Here is a 15649-nt window from a genome sequence, read left to right as displayed (position 1 = left end):
CTGAGCACTGACGTGCTATGACAGAGGTAATGCACTCCGGGTAATGTGACAAAAAGGCAATATCAATATTAGAGGCCGGATTTTTAGGCACTAAAAAAGCTTGTTTTAGGCACTAAAAATAGGCAGGTAAACAGCATTTTAGGTGTCCAAAATTGTAAATATAGGCACAATAAATTTTTACATAAATTTAAATAATTTCACATAAAGGCATGCACGACCTATATCTACGACAGGAAAGCAGAAAATGTTATTGTTTATGATGGCACAAAGGCACCGGCGGTTGAACATAGCCATGCAATTGTCCTTTTTCCCACACGGTTCGCAGAACATGGTCGCTCCTTCCTTTTATGGTCTAGCATGGTGAGTCAAGTGTCCACCGTCGAATCAACACACTCCTGGGTCTCTTTCTTTTTAACGTCGCTGAGAAGGGCAACACAGGAGCATATAGCCAGACCACCAAACGACCAAAAGGGAGGGATACGTCGTATTAGCCGGGTCTAATTGTGTAGGGTCAATGTCTCCCTTGTCGATGAACACCATAAAGGGCCCCTCACCAGGTTTGAGCATTTCAAGCTGACAAGTGCAATGCATGCACTGGGCGCTCACGATCATGTCTGCCAAGATTTGCCCTTCTTCTCACGGGTGCGCGCTCCAAGATGGAGGGGGCGACGTACAACGAGGAATGGTCCTGCATGTCTATCTGTGCTCTTACGTCGCTCCTCTATGTAGACGTTGGTGTTCTGATGTCGCTCACAGTAGCACGTGACACTGCGAGAAATAGAGGTGACATGTGTAATTCGTATCATCTGTTGCTTGAATAGATGATTGAAAGTTGGGAGAAATAATACAACGCACAAATTGAGTGTGTGTGCATTTTTTTTAATTATATTTTACTTCAGGCCCGCGAGGCGGCGGAGAGGCAAGACCTCGACGTCCCCACGTGGGAGGCCTAGGCCCAGCCAACCAAACTGCTGGTTTCAATAAAAGCTTATTCCTCCTCCTCCTCCTCGAATCGCAGCAAGATACTAGACTAATTGGCCTCCATTTCACATGCGTTCCTCTTCCCGCCATTCCCACGTCGTGCCGGCGGCGCCAGCCCTGACAACGCTTGACGTGTTTTTGGTGTACCATTCCAGCGGTGCGACGTGGTGTATCGGGACTAGGATACATGATCCATGCCAACCTCTCCAAACGTACGTGCACTGAGGGATCCATCCCACAAAAACAGGCAGTACACTACTGAGAACCCCGAAACGGCACAACACTGATGGCGTGCACGAGCTGGCTCGAGCACGTCATGCACACGTGACCTTGGGTGTGCATGACGTCTTGATACGTCTGTGTCATGTGATCCTCCAGCTCCGATACCGAAGAGGGCAGGGAAGGAATTTGGCTTGCGAAGGCTACACGGGGTGAGTGGCAAGGGTTCGCCTGCTGGCATCATGGTTTCGCAGCTTGTAATGAACCAGTCTGAAAAATGATTGTTGTAAAACGCTCTTGATTGGGACACAACTTCCAGTGTCTAACTACAATATCTTATGTGACCTGGTGAGGGGCCCTTTAAGAAGTAAGTTACAAACAAAACAAAAGCCTTGTGCACATCACATTTTTCTTTCTTTTGATCTACACTCTCCTTTCCCCCTGATGGCACTCCACGGTTTCGCCTTCGTTCTCCATCTTCCCCCAGCTGCCCAGAGGGACCCCCTATTCCCTTCTCACTTCCTTGGGGACACTGGACTGGACAACCGGCTGTAGAAGCCGCCCGCTGCGTCCTCGGCCATGGACGCCACTCTCCTCTTCGCCTCTACCCTTCCTATCATTATTTCCCTCTCCCCAGTCCTCTGCAGACGCTGAGACGTGCTCCTATTTAGGGTTGCTGAAATAGCGTCATTTCCTCTCCTCAACCTCTCCTCTTTTGACTTCTCGCGTCACGTTGGAGCGGCGCTGTAGGGTGGCTGGCGCGTCCCATTTCACTGCTGCTAGCGGTTGTTTTCCGGAAGTTGGTTGGACCAGAGTGCTAGGCTGAACCCCATGGAGTCCCGAAAGGTCACTGTGGCCCGGTCACGTGAATAACAATCTCAAACTGCACTCGAAAGCGAAATTTGGGCTTAGATAGTGTTCATATAGACGCTGAACTTGAAAATAGCCATTTATAGGCACTTATAGGCATTTAGGCACAAATGCCAAAAATAGTCATTTATAGGCACTATAAAAACCCTGTAAAAGCCCTTCCTAACCTCTAATTCATGCTCATATATCGAAGTGGCACAATAGGTACACAAGGAACAAAATAGGCGTTTGCCTAAAATCCGATCTCTAATCTTTCGTCTCCCAGTTTGCAAAATTTCCAAATTTATTTCTGTGCGTGTGATATAAATTGTGCTCGCAAGCACGAGGGGGGGGGGGGGGGGTGTACCAGCACTTTGTGTGCTGCCACCATAAGTCTACACACAAATCACTTGATTTTTATGGTACACTTAATGATGATGAGTTTTAAATGCCACTGATGAGTGGTATTTTGCTACTCACAGACTCCCGATGTGCAGATGTGGCATGCAGTGGCCTTGTTGAATGGCAAGGGCAATTTTCTTGTCTAAATCAACATATTAGGTGTCAGTAAAAGGGGAACCTTGACTGCTCTTGGAACCTAAAACGCCCTTTGCAGGACCCAGTTTCAGAACCACTGATTTAAAGAAAGGCACATTGAAAGGCAGTGTCTTCACTGGTATTCATTTAGTCCTGTAGAGCCAAGACCTTGTTTCAGCCCCGAATTGACTTTCACGAAATGTAAAGGAATGTTAAAAAAAGAAAAGTGGATGAGAGATATTTAGATAGCAAATCAGAGGCGGAATACAGGTTGCTATTTATTTATTTGCAGCTTATTACAGCACCATATAGAAGTGTCCACGCTGCTGAGGAGGACCCGGACAAGGATGTTGACGACAATTGTATGTGGGCCACTGTTTCCCGCTTGCATGAAACAACCTTCATGGGCTCTAGTCATGATAGATTAACCGCTTGAATTGCTTCCATGATCAGCCTTTAGCAGGTTGCTGTGTACAGCAAAAGCTTGTTAATTAGAATTTTGTGGGATGGTTGATGAGTTCAAATTAAATAGTTTGGACAAACGAAAGTGATAGACTAAATACTGTAACTGATGATGAAAGGAGTGGAACAATCACCTTTTACTTCAAAAAGCAATCGTGGTCGCTGCCTGAGCCATCTGGTGACGCACCGGTTAAGTAAATTCCTGCGATATGCATGCAACACGAAAGCACATATGCCGTCCAGCTGGCACCATGTACAGTAGGCTCTCAATAATTCTTACTCGAGGCGACCTTAGGATTTTGTTTGAATTATTACGAGTTTGAATTATCAGAAGTTCTCATAAATATGACTCAGGGCAACATACCAACTTGCGATGTGATAATTACTGCTGTTCACTGCTGCAGCATCATGCATGACAGGTCTACATGATTGCCAGTAAAGTTTTTAGATGTCAGCGATCATACTGATACTCATTATTATACAATGTGCACACGCATGTGTAGATAAGGGACAAAATGTGTTGTTCCGTGACAGTTGGTAGCTCCTTCCTATTGAGGCTTTCTTTCTGAGTAAATCCGTATGAATTTCCTTGTGGTTTTGTGCTACAATGAATTATTGTCCATTTCCCTTTCTTAGCAATAACTATTGTTTCAAAATATTAATGTGTGTAAATGCATACGTGTGTACGAGTGTTATGCATGCAAAATAATGCGTGGTTTCATGAAGTACGCAATCTAAGCCCACACAAAGCCCATGCTGTGTGTACAAGTGGCCTCTTCCTCCCTGCAAAGCACGGTTGTGTGTTGCGGTCTTTGTCTGCCACTGCTGCTGATTTAAAGTGCAATATTGTAATAACATCAAGACTACAGATTTGTGGCAGGATCCCAGCATTTTGATAAACACATAATTGAATTGGGAATATTATTTTATAAAACAATTTATTGATCCAGTATTAATTTACTTGTCTAAAAAAAATGGCTGAAGACAACGTTGAACTGCATGATGCTCTTACTTTTGCATTATCAAATGAGAATAAGTGCTCCAGATAGTATTTCCTTCATTGGACCTGCAATGGGCCGAAATATTTGTGGCTCTTCATAAGAGCTCCATAATAAGTATTCGGATGTTTGAGTGTAAAATGCAATTTGCTTCGCCTATGTAATCCAGAATGCAAAATTATCTGCTCCAAGTTTCTCCAAAATTAAAATTTTTGCTGCTCTGAAATGCTCGATGATGAACATTCTGCTGCTCTCTTAACTTGTTTCAAATCATAAGTTCTCAGTAGCATCACTGTATTTTAAATTTTAGATCTCATTTCTGCACTAATTACAGACACATTTTCTTCTGTACAGGTGCCCTGATCTATTTGAATGAGGCGACCCTCTTCAACAACATCAAAGTTCGCTACGGCAAGGATAAGATCTATGTAAATATTTGCACCTTCTACCACATTTGGCACCTTTGTCACTTGGGTGGCTTTAAGTAGCACTGAAGAAAGCTCATGTTATGCAGCCTACTTTCTCTCTTCCTTTGCAGACATATGTGGCCAACATCCTGATTGCTGTGAACCCATACTTTGAGATGCCCCAGTTGTACTCATCAGAGACAATTAGGAAATATCAAGGAAAGTCCCTTGGTGTGCTTCCTCCTCATGTGTTTGCTATTGGTGAGTTGCTGTGAAATTTGGCAGATCGGGCCGACTGTTTCAATTTTATAGCTTTAATGCCAAAAAGGACACAGAGTTTGTTCCTCCTGAAAACACTGTGGCTCACCACTGCACCCATTCATGTGCATACTATTTCATGTGCAAGCTCTGATAATCATATCATATCATACTTTTCAAGCTCATTGATGTTTGGCTTATAGTATGGCGAAACCTTTCAAGCCTCTTTAAAGATTACTTAACTCCCTTCAGGCATGTGCAATAGTCAGTAGCATCAAACTCTCACTAATTAGGGCATCACACCAATTATTGCAGTAGCACCATAAATGTGTGATGCTAGTGTCCATCCAAGACAGTGCGGACAGGCCTATTTGCCACAGACATCTGCACCAACTGTAGGGGAAGGCTGCCTATTTGCACCTTTATCGACTTTGTTCTTGCGTTTACCACTGCACGTGACACTGTGTTGACCGCATGCCCATGTGCCTTTAGAAATTTCATGATTATGTCTATACGGATTGCTATTGCTTATATCTGGTTGCCCTCCACTACCTTTGCATTTACACCTCATCGTTATTAAAATTACACTGGTTCAGTTTGAATATTAGTTATTTTTGCAAACAACAAGATATGCTCGTGAGCCTGTCAATGGGACAGTTCGTGTAAAGCTCTCAAGTTCTTGTAATATCTTTTGGCCATGATTAGCCTGGTGGGCAGAGCCAGTGTGTGACTGAACGGGGCTCTGCAAAGTCCTATAAAGAATACCCTTTCTTAATGTGCCAGTGTTTCACTCATGCTCAGCTATATGAAGCTGCTCCAAACACACATCTTCTACTCTAAAATGAACATTTACTACTCCAAACCGGCTCTAAAACACCTGTGGCTGCTTCTATCACTGAAGCATCAAAAGGACATCCCATTTTTATTCTGTGTACTTTCCTGGCAATGAATATTGTTCTTTTTGCTAATGGTGTGCATCTTTGTAAATCTGTCCTGAAATGTTGTGCTGGTGAAGTGCGACTCTAAGATGACCTCGAGCATTATTGCTTGCAGCGGACAAGGCCTTTCGAGACATGAAGGTGCTCAAGCAGAGTCAGTCCATCATCGTAAGCGGAGAGTCGGGAGCCGGCAAGACCGAATCAACCAAATACATCCTGCGCTACCTCTGTGAGTCGTGGGGAAGCCACGCAGGACCTATCGAGCAGCGAATCCTCGAGGGTGAGTCAGCCTTGTTAAATGGGCTCAGCTGGCTGCGCTTTGGTGACATCAATGTGACAGCTGAACTCTTGTTGGTTGCTCTGCGATGTTGCGTGTCAACTGCTACGCTGTTCAAACAACTGCTGGCCCAGGAACCATGCATCTTGAGATGTAAATAACTGTGGGCACTAATTGCACACTCTACTTTCCCGCTCTACTTTTACAAGTCGAATGACAGCACAGTATTAGACCTGTGACACATTGAGCAAGTCTAGTGGTCCTGCTTTCCCTTGCTGACCTAATTCATGGACTCAGTAGGTCACTCCCATATTCAACAATTTGTGTTAGCTTAGGAAAAGACTTGAACATTGGGCTTACTTAAAATATACTGGTGGGTTTGTTGGTGAGCCATGATATTGATGAAGCAGCACACAAAAGACACATTCACACACATGTAGAGAAGGCACAAACATGGGCTCTGGTGTTAATGTTTTCTTTATGTGTGCGTGAACGTGTTTTTTGTGCGCTGCTTCATCAACCTTGGTGTACATAGCAAAATTCGAGCCCTCTTTCTTGCAAAGCTGTTTGAAGAACTTGCTTTAAGGGGTTCATGAACCACTTTCCCAATTACTAATCACCGAATGACCTCAGCATCAGAGTTTATTCCTTCAAGAACGAGCGGAGTTAGAGTGGCTTGTCGCATGTGCTTCCTCTCTCGTCTCAAGCTAAGCAGGGAGGGATGGCAGGGGTAAAGATGTTAACAGAGTTCAACGGAATATCGTCTGGTCAGGTAAAGGCATTGCTAAAAAGCAGGTCACCGACCAATGTCTATACAAAATAAAATGACTTTCCGGGATTCATGCGGATCTCAAAGCGTCATTTTATTTTGTTTTGACATTGGTCGGTGACCTGCTTTTTAACAAGGGGAAAGCTGTTGCGCGCATCATGACCTTGAGCGTATGTGATGAAACATGATCTCTCTCTGCCATTGTTATTTTTGTGTGCAAGTGTGGCTCACTCTGTAACGTTAGCAGCTCTGAAGCGAGCGAGGACGGGCCTCTGTACGAAGAGACTTTGCGCTCCGCTTGTAAGCTCTCTTTGCTGCGCACGACTGCATGATTTGATTGAGATGTTCATAGCAGTGTCTGCTATTCGCAGGATGTGTTTTCTCGCCAAGCCCGAGGGGTGGTTCATGACCCATTTGAGTAATGAATTCACCTGTAATTAAACAAGTCTCTTTTAAGATGTTGCCCACATATCACATATTTGAGCACTAGCTTTGCCTGTACCATGCTATTATCCCAAGTTCTGGCTGAACATGGCAAGATGAATTTTGAGGACACCAGTTGTCGGCACTCAATTGCCATGTTTCAGTCTGGGAACACCGTACATATCGTTTGCATTAAATTGACCCTTTGAACACCTTATTCAAGCGCTTTTGGATTTTGTGTGTCTTCATCTGAGGTGTGTAGACTATAGCCGAGTATGCACTACAGCTCTGTGAGGCAATAGCTATGTAGCTTCACACATTGTGGATGCTGTGGCTGAGGATGATGATGAATTATTGCTGAGCCCTTTGTAATGAGTGGGAAGCTTTACACCACTCACTCGTTACACAATTCGCATGGTGCAATGGCTGGTGCGATTCTACACTTCTGCCACACAATACAGTTAAACCTGGACATAACGATATTGGCAAATTCCCCCAAAAATTCATTATGAACAGGTTTTCGTTATATCCAGTTTCAGCATGAAAATTCAGAAACGAAATGCACAAATTAAACACAAGGGGAATTGAAGGCAGAGCTCACCCAAAACATTTATTTAGCGGCTGAAAACTGTGTTATTTTGCTCTATTGCTTGTTTGTGAGGAATGGCAATACTGAATGTTCGTAGGACATCAGTACAACGCTGCTCCGTCATCGTCTAGCCGTGGGCTCCGAGATTGGCTCTGGCAACGTGACTATCTTGGAGGCCACGGTCTCGCTAACCCGCGGGGAGCGGCGCCAGACGGCAAAGCGCGGGACGACAGTGACGAATCGACCTCCGAAGATTTGTCGTTGTCACTGTGGTCGCGGACAGTTTCCACCAGCTCCTAATTTGACATCTCCTCGGTAGTAACGACAGTTGTCGGCATTAAAAAAATCGCTAAAGCTGCACGTAGTCAGGGGCTGCTCCATGCGCGCGCAGTGAAACCACGCATGCAAGCACAGCGTCAAAAACGAGCGAACTCCATATGCGGCACGGCCCCACATATGCGGCGAGAACTCGAAGCATAATGACACAGAGCAAGGATGTTTTTTTTTAATGCCGTCACCTGGTGTCACGTTAACGAAGTGCAGTTCAGATATTACTGCAACAACAGTGGCGTTGCCAACGCCAAAGCCGATTTTCTTTTTTTTTTTTTTTTTTTTTTTTTTTTTTTAAGAAAGCCAGCGCGGTTAGCGTGGTCACACCCATAGCAGCTGGATGAGGTTTGGATGGAGGGGGTGCACGCCTGTGCACACACCCGCGGCGGCAAGAAAGCTGGCTCGAGGAGCGCAAGCCTCGCCTGCCCGCCTAGCGCTCACCGCACGCACAAACGAGCGCTTGCAGTCGCCGGGGCTTCAAGCGCACCATGCGCGACGCCGCCGCTTTGTGCTCTCGTCGCGGGGAAACCGCAGAAGATGCATACGGCTCCTGCTCGTGCCAGAATGAAAAAATTCAGGGCAAAATCCCTAATCCCTAGGTTGTTGGCGGCGAAAATTCGTTATATCAAGGGTGTCTCCCACTGTCACTTTGTTACATAGAGGTTGCAAATACATGTGTTTCTATTGAGTAACGGCGGGGAATAGAAAAACTTCGTAATATCGAGGAATTCGTTGGATGGAGGTTCGTTATAGGCAGTTTTTTGTTTGAACTGTATTACGTCTGTTAACGTCACTCCTCGCACAACATGATGCCTGTATAGTCTTTTGTTCCAAAGCATTTTGAAGCACTGGCATGCATAGGTCGGCAAACTCACTCATGAGTCGACTCACTCAGGCTCACTCGGGCTCAGTTCGACCCGTGAGTCTGAGTATGAGTGAGTCCGGGTGAGTAATATTCTGATGAGCTTGAGTTCAAGTGAGTCCGACTGAGAAAAATTTTGGTGAGTCTGAGTCCGAGTGAGTCCAGTTGAGGAAAATTTTGGTGAGTCTGAGTTCGAGTGAGCCCTAAGGGCAAAATATATTTCTTGAGTGAGTCTGAGTGAGCTCAACATATTTTTGCCGACCTACGGTCTTAATTATTTAACTTCAGCATTACTATCAGCCTTATGTCAGCTCACGTTTATACTCGCATCTGGTCACGTCTACTCACACATACTTCAGCGTACTAGCATTCGTACGACACCTGATTATTTATTGATCCGAGGCAGAAGTTTTGACCTCTACCCCACATCACCTGCAAACTTTTTCACATGAAGGTATATTGATAAAAACACATTGCATGAGCCATATCTTTGAATAAACAGGTCCTTACTAGATTGCAACCACTGATATCTCGTAATTGAAGGTACGAGATCAAAAGGTGCCATGTAGAGCACCAATTATACGATATATTTATGTTAAAGAGCACTGAAACCATGGTTGGAAATGCTAATTCTACGCTAATGGACTCATGAGTCGACTCCTTCAGACTCAGATCAAGCTGTAAGTCTGAGTGAGTAATATATTGGTGAGTGTGAGCCGGAGTGAGTCCGGAAGAAAAAAACATTTAGTAAGTCTGCGTCCGAGTGAGTCCGGTTGGTAAAAGCTTTGATTAGTCTGAGTCTGAGTGAGCCCTGATGGCAAGATATATTCCTTGAGTGAGTCTGAGTGAGTTCCATATTGTTTGCCGATCTATGCTGGCATGACTCTGTTGTTAAACACTTGACTGCCATGCAGAATGCCTGTGTTCGATTCCGGGTCTAGCCCCGATCTTTATCTGATTCTTATTAAGGAAACACAGGTTTTTGTACCGCCTGCTGCATTTTCAAGGCCACTGTCTGATAAGGCACCTAATGCTTAATATCTACCGTTTGCTTTAACACTGCAATTTGCTTGGTCGATTGCTACACAGAGAACACAGTCCATGTTTTCTCCTGCTCAACTTTGCTACTGCCTGGATTTCTTGGAAGCAGGCATGATGGCTTGTTCACACCATGCAGCTGACTGCTTGTCTCTGTCCTTAACAAAAGACCATGCAAAAGGCACTCTGGCTATACTTAAAGGGACCGACAACTGATTTTTCTTGACCCAGTTTTTTACGGTGCGACAGGAAGCTCACCCTTCGTAGCATTTGTAGCAGCAGTGGTTTATCCGAAAAGCACGTAGTTATTTTATAAGCAGTATTTTTCGATCTGAAATCCTCCAAACACGCATGGGGGCTTGCTCCAGCAACGCTGCGAATTGTTAGCGATGCCGCTAGCCCTTGTGAAAGCTGTCGTTCTGCTTTCGCAGGAGTTACTGCAAGTATGCTTAACCACCTTTATTTTGAGCTTTCCAACCATTTTTGAAAATAGCAAGCTGTTACAATGAGACGTGTGGCTTTATACACCTTCCCGGTATTTGTACAGCGTTGTGTGCGCCTGCGCCCAAGGTTGCCTGCGCCTGTGTCATGGATGGCTTGTCCCGGCGTCGTCACTCTCGAGACACGAGCCAAGCCAAGTAATCGAAAACGTAACTGTGCATATGCACGGCCGCACCGAGTAGCAGCGGCGCGCGTCATTTCTGAGACGAAGTGTAGGCAGCAAAACTATGTCGCTCCAAAATCTTAGCGACCTGGAAACTGCGTGCACGGTTGAATTAGCACGCTGAAAAGTTGCTCAAGACGCGCTGACGAGCATGGGATCATTACGTCACGCGAAGGCAGCGCCACTTTAATGCATACTACTAACGCAGGCCTATATGTACATCATTATGGAGTAATACCTTTTAATATAAAGAAACGAACAATGTTTCAATACTAACAAAAAAATCGTCGACCGCGTGCAGCAATCAACGGTCACGTGGCCGTATTCATCGGATCATTAATGTTTTTGCCGCCAGAGGCACCACAGGTCATTTTTCGCGACTTTCAATTAAGAAATAAAAATATAAATCCATCTCTCACGAAAAAAAACAGGGTTGGTTTGAGTCAGCGCAACGGACAATCTTTACATCAGTGGAGGCAACTAATTTCATATTCTGGGCAGTTGTCGGTCCTTTTAAGTTTTGCAAGTACAACACATGATGGGAAGTAGCACTGACAGGAGAGCGTGCCATGCAGTCGCACTTGCACCCCTGGCAACGTGCCTTTCTACATTCCCATTGCAGGGACTTGTCTTCATTTTATCACTTTATACAGTGACTTTGTTTCCACATTGGATGCAACTACAGTTAGCAGCCAAGGCAAGGTTGTTGACCTAAATTAAAGAATAATTTGTTCTCTACAACCAGTTCTCTTCTACATCCAGTGTATTTTACAAAAGAGATACAATTAAGTGGGAGGGATAAGGTGGCCAACCATGTTGGTGAGTGGTCTGTTACATCAGTGCCTCTTATAGAGGCGTTCAACTTTACGCTGTAGTGTACTATACGTTATGGTGATTTTGGTCTTTTGGACAATCTAGCACCAGTCCTCCTACTAATGTACAATTGAACTGCTACAGCACGAAGAGCTAAAGACATAGCATTAGCAAGAACGCGATGTGAGGCCCTCTTGTTTTTATTGCGATAGCAATTATATGGACACTCAACGGGTTTTTGCCATCGCCATCATGTCCCGTATAAAGTACAAATTGATAACATCCCCCTACGCATCGTATGTTCTACCGCGAGTAAAAGTGCGCGAGCAGGAGCGACGAACGCGGCTGCAACTTTGAACTTTCATTCTTAGGGCGCGGTCGCAATCTCTGGCACGTGCGCCATCTCGGCAGCGGTCAGCAGGCGGCTCGTATACCCTTCTACGTGCTGTGCTCTCAACGTGAAGAGACTGTGCAGAAAGAGCATCTCTTTGTTTATCTTCAGTTTTCTCTTTCTTTCTTTTCCGTTTTTTTTTTCTGTCTTTTATTTCTCTATTTCTTCCTCTCTCTTTATCTATTTCTTTCTCTTTCTTGCTGTGTTTCTTCCTATTTTCTCCGTTTCTTTCTCTCTACTTCTCGCTTGCTTCCTCTTTTTTTCTATTTCCTTACGTGGTTTTGGCTGCGTTACGTCAAGTGATGCCAGGGCCCCTAAAGTGCTCCGCACTTATCATTGTCAAGGCGCTCGAAGAACAAGCGGAAGACTTCTCCTTGGCGCAAGCGCGCTCAAGATGCTACAGATGGCTATGCTATTCGTGGTTTTGCCTGCGTTATGCCAAGCTACGACAGCATACGATGACAGCCTACAACAGCATACGACAGGCCGAAAACAAGTACAGAGAAAGAGAGTGATAGGTAGAAAGAAATAGAAGCTGAGAAATAGATAGAAAGAAAGGGAAGAAACATAGAAGAAGATAGAATGTGAGAGAATGACTACAGCAAGAGAGAGAAAAAAGGACATTGAAAGAGAAAGATAAAAATAGAGAAAGAAAGTGAGAGTAGGATCGACAGAAAAAAAAAATAGACAGAGAAAAAGAGATCGAAAGAAACAGACACAAAAAAATAGAAAAAAAGAGAGCAAGCATGGTCATGTATAGCATAGTATAGCAAAGGGTGGGAAAGAAAGAGGGTGAGAGGGAAAAAGCCTAGCCAAGGCAGGACCAGCTAAGTGCCCACCAGCTCTGCTGTGACACAGCTTTGCACGACTTAGTACAAGCTGCTCTAATTTTTTACAGCGAAAGCTGTTATGAGATCACAACAAGGGTCGTTTTTGGTGCCGTAGTTGTCCGCCGCCGCTGCCGCCGGTGTCCGTAACTGCTATCGCATGAAATAAGAAAAAATTTCCATTATGGAATGGGGTTCGAACCTGGGCCCTCTGCGTGGGAGCCCAGTATTCTACCTCAGAGCCGTGCCGGTGCTTGAAACTGCTTTGCAAAAAGACTTAAGTGCGTTGGCGGGCTAAAAGACCCTATACAGGCTTCATGTCGGGAAGGAATCACATTAACATATGTAATGTAGCGTGGTAGAAGAGTAAAATAAGAACCAGGCGCAAATTCTGTAACGAGGCGTTGCACAATGCGAATTGTGCAACGAGTGGGTTGTTGAATGCTTCCAACAAATAACAAAGGGCTCTGCCATAATTCTTCATCGTCATCAGCCACAGCATCAACAGTGCACATAATGCCTTACAGGTGTTTTGCGGCCACCACGGTTCTCCGCAGAATGACAAAAAATGGCATAGTGGCTGCTTCCATACTTCACAAAAATTATGATTTATAGCGTAGTGGGCTCCTCACAAGTGCACTTCTATTGGTTGCCAAGGAAGCCCATAAGGCCCCCATGATCCATTTCCTCAGGGTCTCAATAAATTCTTTCCCTTTTGATCTTTCTCATGTTAACGTATTGTATATAGCGTGATGGGAGAGTGAAATAACGACTGGGCGTCACACAATGCGAGTTACGTAACTAGTGGGTTGTTTAAAGCTTCCAACTCATTACAAAGGGCTCAGCCATAATTCATCGCCATCAGCTATCACATCAAGAGATTGCATATAATGCCTTACAGATGGTAGCTCGCTTCTCCGCAGAATGACGAATAATGGCGTACTGGGTGCTTCCCAACATGTCAAAAATTATGATTTATGGCGTAGTGGGTACGTTGCTAGTGTACTTGCCCCAAGAGAGTTTATAACGGGCTCTAGAAATGCCACTCTTCCAGCTTTCGCTGTGACTGTGCTGTGCTTTCCGCGCAGGCCTGGCATTTTGTTTGTTATGGCCTGTAAAAAAACATACACAACTGAGGCAGCTGTCACCGCTGAAGTGGTGACTGAAGAAATCCTGACAAAGTGTCCAACTGGGAAAACCAAGAATTTTTGGGGAGCTTGATTAGTCGGGAAATACTGATGCAAAACTTGGTGAACTTGTGCTTCTGTCAGGGAAAGTTAGCTGTAATCCTCCTTTTTTCATATTCCCATGCTGCACTCTTGCACGCCGTTGGGAATTATTTATTTGGTAGCGTGCAGAGGTTTTTTTCTGATGATTGCGCCGATGTTGGGTACTGGGTAGTTGTGCGTCTTGTTATTCATCTCTGGCAGGATGCACTTGTAGTGAGCGTTTGTTTCTCTCTGGTGGAATGGCTCTGACAACTTACAGGTTGCGTGGAAAAAATCAAGGAGGCCCAGTGTGTGGTTGTACGACTAGCTGCTGTAAAAACGTTTGTGTTCACCGCACCCACTGCCGATATTTGATGCACATTTATAAACCTAGGTTGGTACAGTGATGTGATAGCTGCGCCAATTGCGCCAAACTGCGCCAAGACGTGAAACCTGCTACATCCTGCTACATCTCCGCTGTTCTGCGGCAAAACTGCGCCAAACTATAAGCACACTAGCTAAAAACATGCGCAGCGTGCCGTTGGCAGCAAAACGCACACTCCAAAGCTGCCGCACAGCAAAATTTTCGTGCCGCGAGAGGAATGGGTTCGTGCATCATTTTTCGTGGCACGCCGCCTGTCGCTTTCTGGGGGACCTGACCATACGCAGATGATGGGAAGGCTCGTTAAGCGCTAGTTTGGCTTGCTCAGGCTTTTGGGGGCCGACATAATCCTCTCCAGACTGTTGTAAATTGGCGTGACCCCCCAAAAATGCACTTTGGAAGGAGCGGCTCGCTGCGACCTGACAATTTCAGTTGTTAGTACAGCAACTTCCTGGTCTGTCTTGTTCTTGCCCCTTTTTTAAGTTCCGCTGCTCGAACCAGTATTATACCCCTGTCACACGGACAGCCTTAACCGGTTAAGCTGACTACGGTTAGGGGTAGCTACACAGCAGACTAGAGTTACTGTATATGCTACACAGTAACTCTACAGCAGACAGCAGCAGAGTCTCCTAACTGCAGTTGCCGCAAACTGAGAAGCTGGCAAGATGGCGGACAAGCTTCGCACCAGCCGTGAACTGGCGCAGTTAATTGGCAGCTTTGTGTTTTTCACGGAACGTGACTCCAGTCGGGGAGCAAAACTCGTGGAAAACGAGGTTCGTCGTGGAACGGCTATCAACAGACTATTGGGCTGGAGGGGCCCACCTCTGGAGATGCGGGCGCTGCGATCGTTCGTTGTGATGTGCAGGGTTGGATCACGTGATCTCACGTTGCTCTGGCGAAAGGAAGGGGATGGTTGAACGCAATGCTTTTAAACTCAATTTTCGGCATTTGCTCGTTTTAAAAGCGTTGTTTCGCTCTCACTTTATTTGTGCGGACACCTTGCGACTACACAATCTGGGAAAGTGCAAAGTTATCGGCAACATCGTACTTTATACTGCTCCTTGCCACAGTGTGAGCCTAGCGTGAGCTTTCATCGTTACCATGCTTTGCAAGAGCATGGTACCACTGTCACCTGACATTCTTTTATTATTATTTCCAGCTCATGGGGTTTCTTGCTCATGTCTGTAGAATGTGCACATTGAATGTGACTTCTTTTTTTATGTTGCGGTACAAGTGACATAGGCAGCTTCAAACGCTGATTCACCTTCTACAGTTGGCGGGGCTTCACGTCCCGAAACTGCGATATGATTATGAGGGACACCGTAGTGGAGAGCTCCCGAAGTTTCGAACACCTCACTGGGGTCGAAATTAAGCTTGAGGCCTGTGTACCTGAATTCAAGTACACGAGCCTCAAGCATTGGCTCACC

At 45.3% G+C, this 15649-nt stretch overlaps 1 protein-coding gene across 2 annotated transcripts in view; it reads left to right on the top strand.

Annotated features, from left to right (window-relative positions):
- The window catches only part of LOC119396998 (unconventional myosin-VI), a 195676-nt gene that overhangs the window by 36656 nt on the left and 143371 nt on the right, over window positions 1–15649 (top strand). For both annotated transcript variants that reach the window (XM_037664409.2, XM_037664408.1), the window contains exons 3-6: window positions 2879–2948; window positions 4401–4474; window positions 4585–4714; window positions 5765–5929. In XM_037664409.2, the coding sequence (XP_037520337.1) occupies window positions 2879–2948; window positions 4401–4474; window positions 4585–4714; window positions 5765–5929 (439 nt within the window). The remainder of the gene's footprint in view (window positions 1–2878; window positions 2949–4400; window positions 4475–4584; window positions 4715–5764; window positions 5930–15649) is intronic.

The sequence above is a fragment of the Rhipicephalus sanguineus genome, chromosome 6 (assembly GCF_013339695.2).
Source record: "Rhipicephalus sanguineus isolate Rsan-2018 chromosome 6, BIME_Rsan_1.4, whole genome shotgun sequence".
Classification (NCBI taxonomy): Eukaryota; Metazoa; Arthropoda; class Arachnida; order Ixodida; family Ixodidae; genus Rhipicephalus; species Rhipicephalus sanguineus.
The sequence above is the reverse complement of the archived record's forward strand: the minus strand, read 5'-3'. Positions and strand labels throughout refer to the sequence as shown.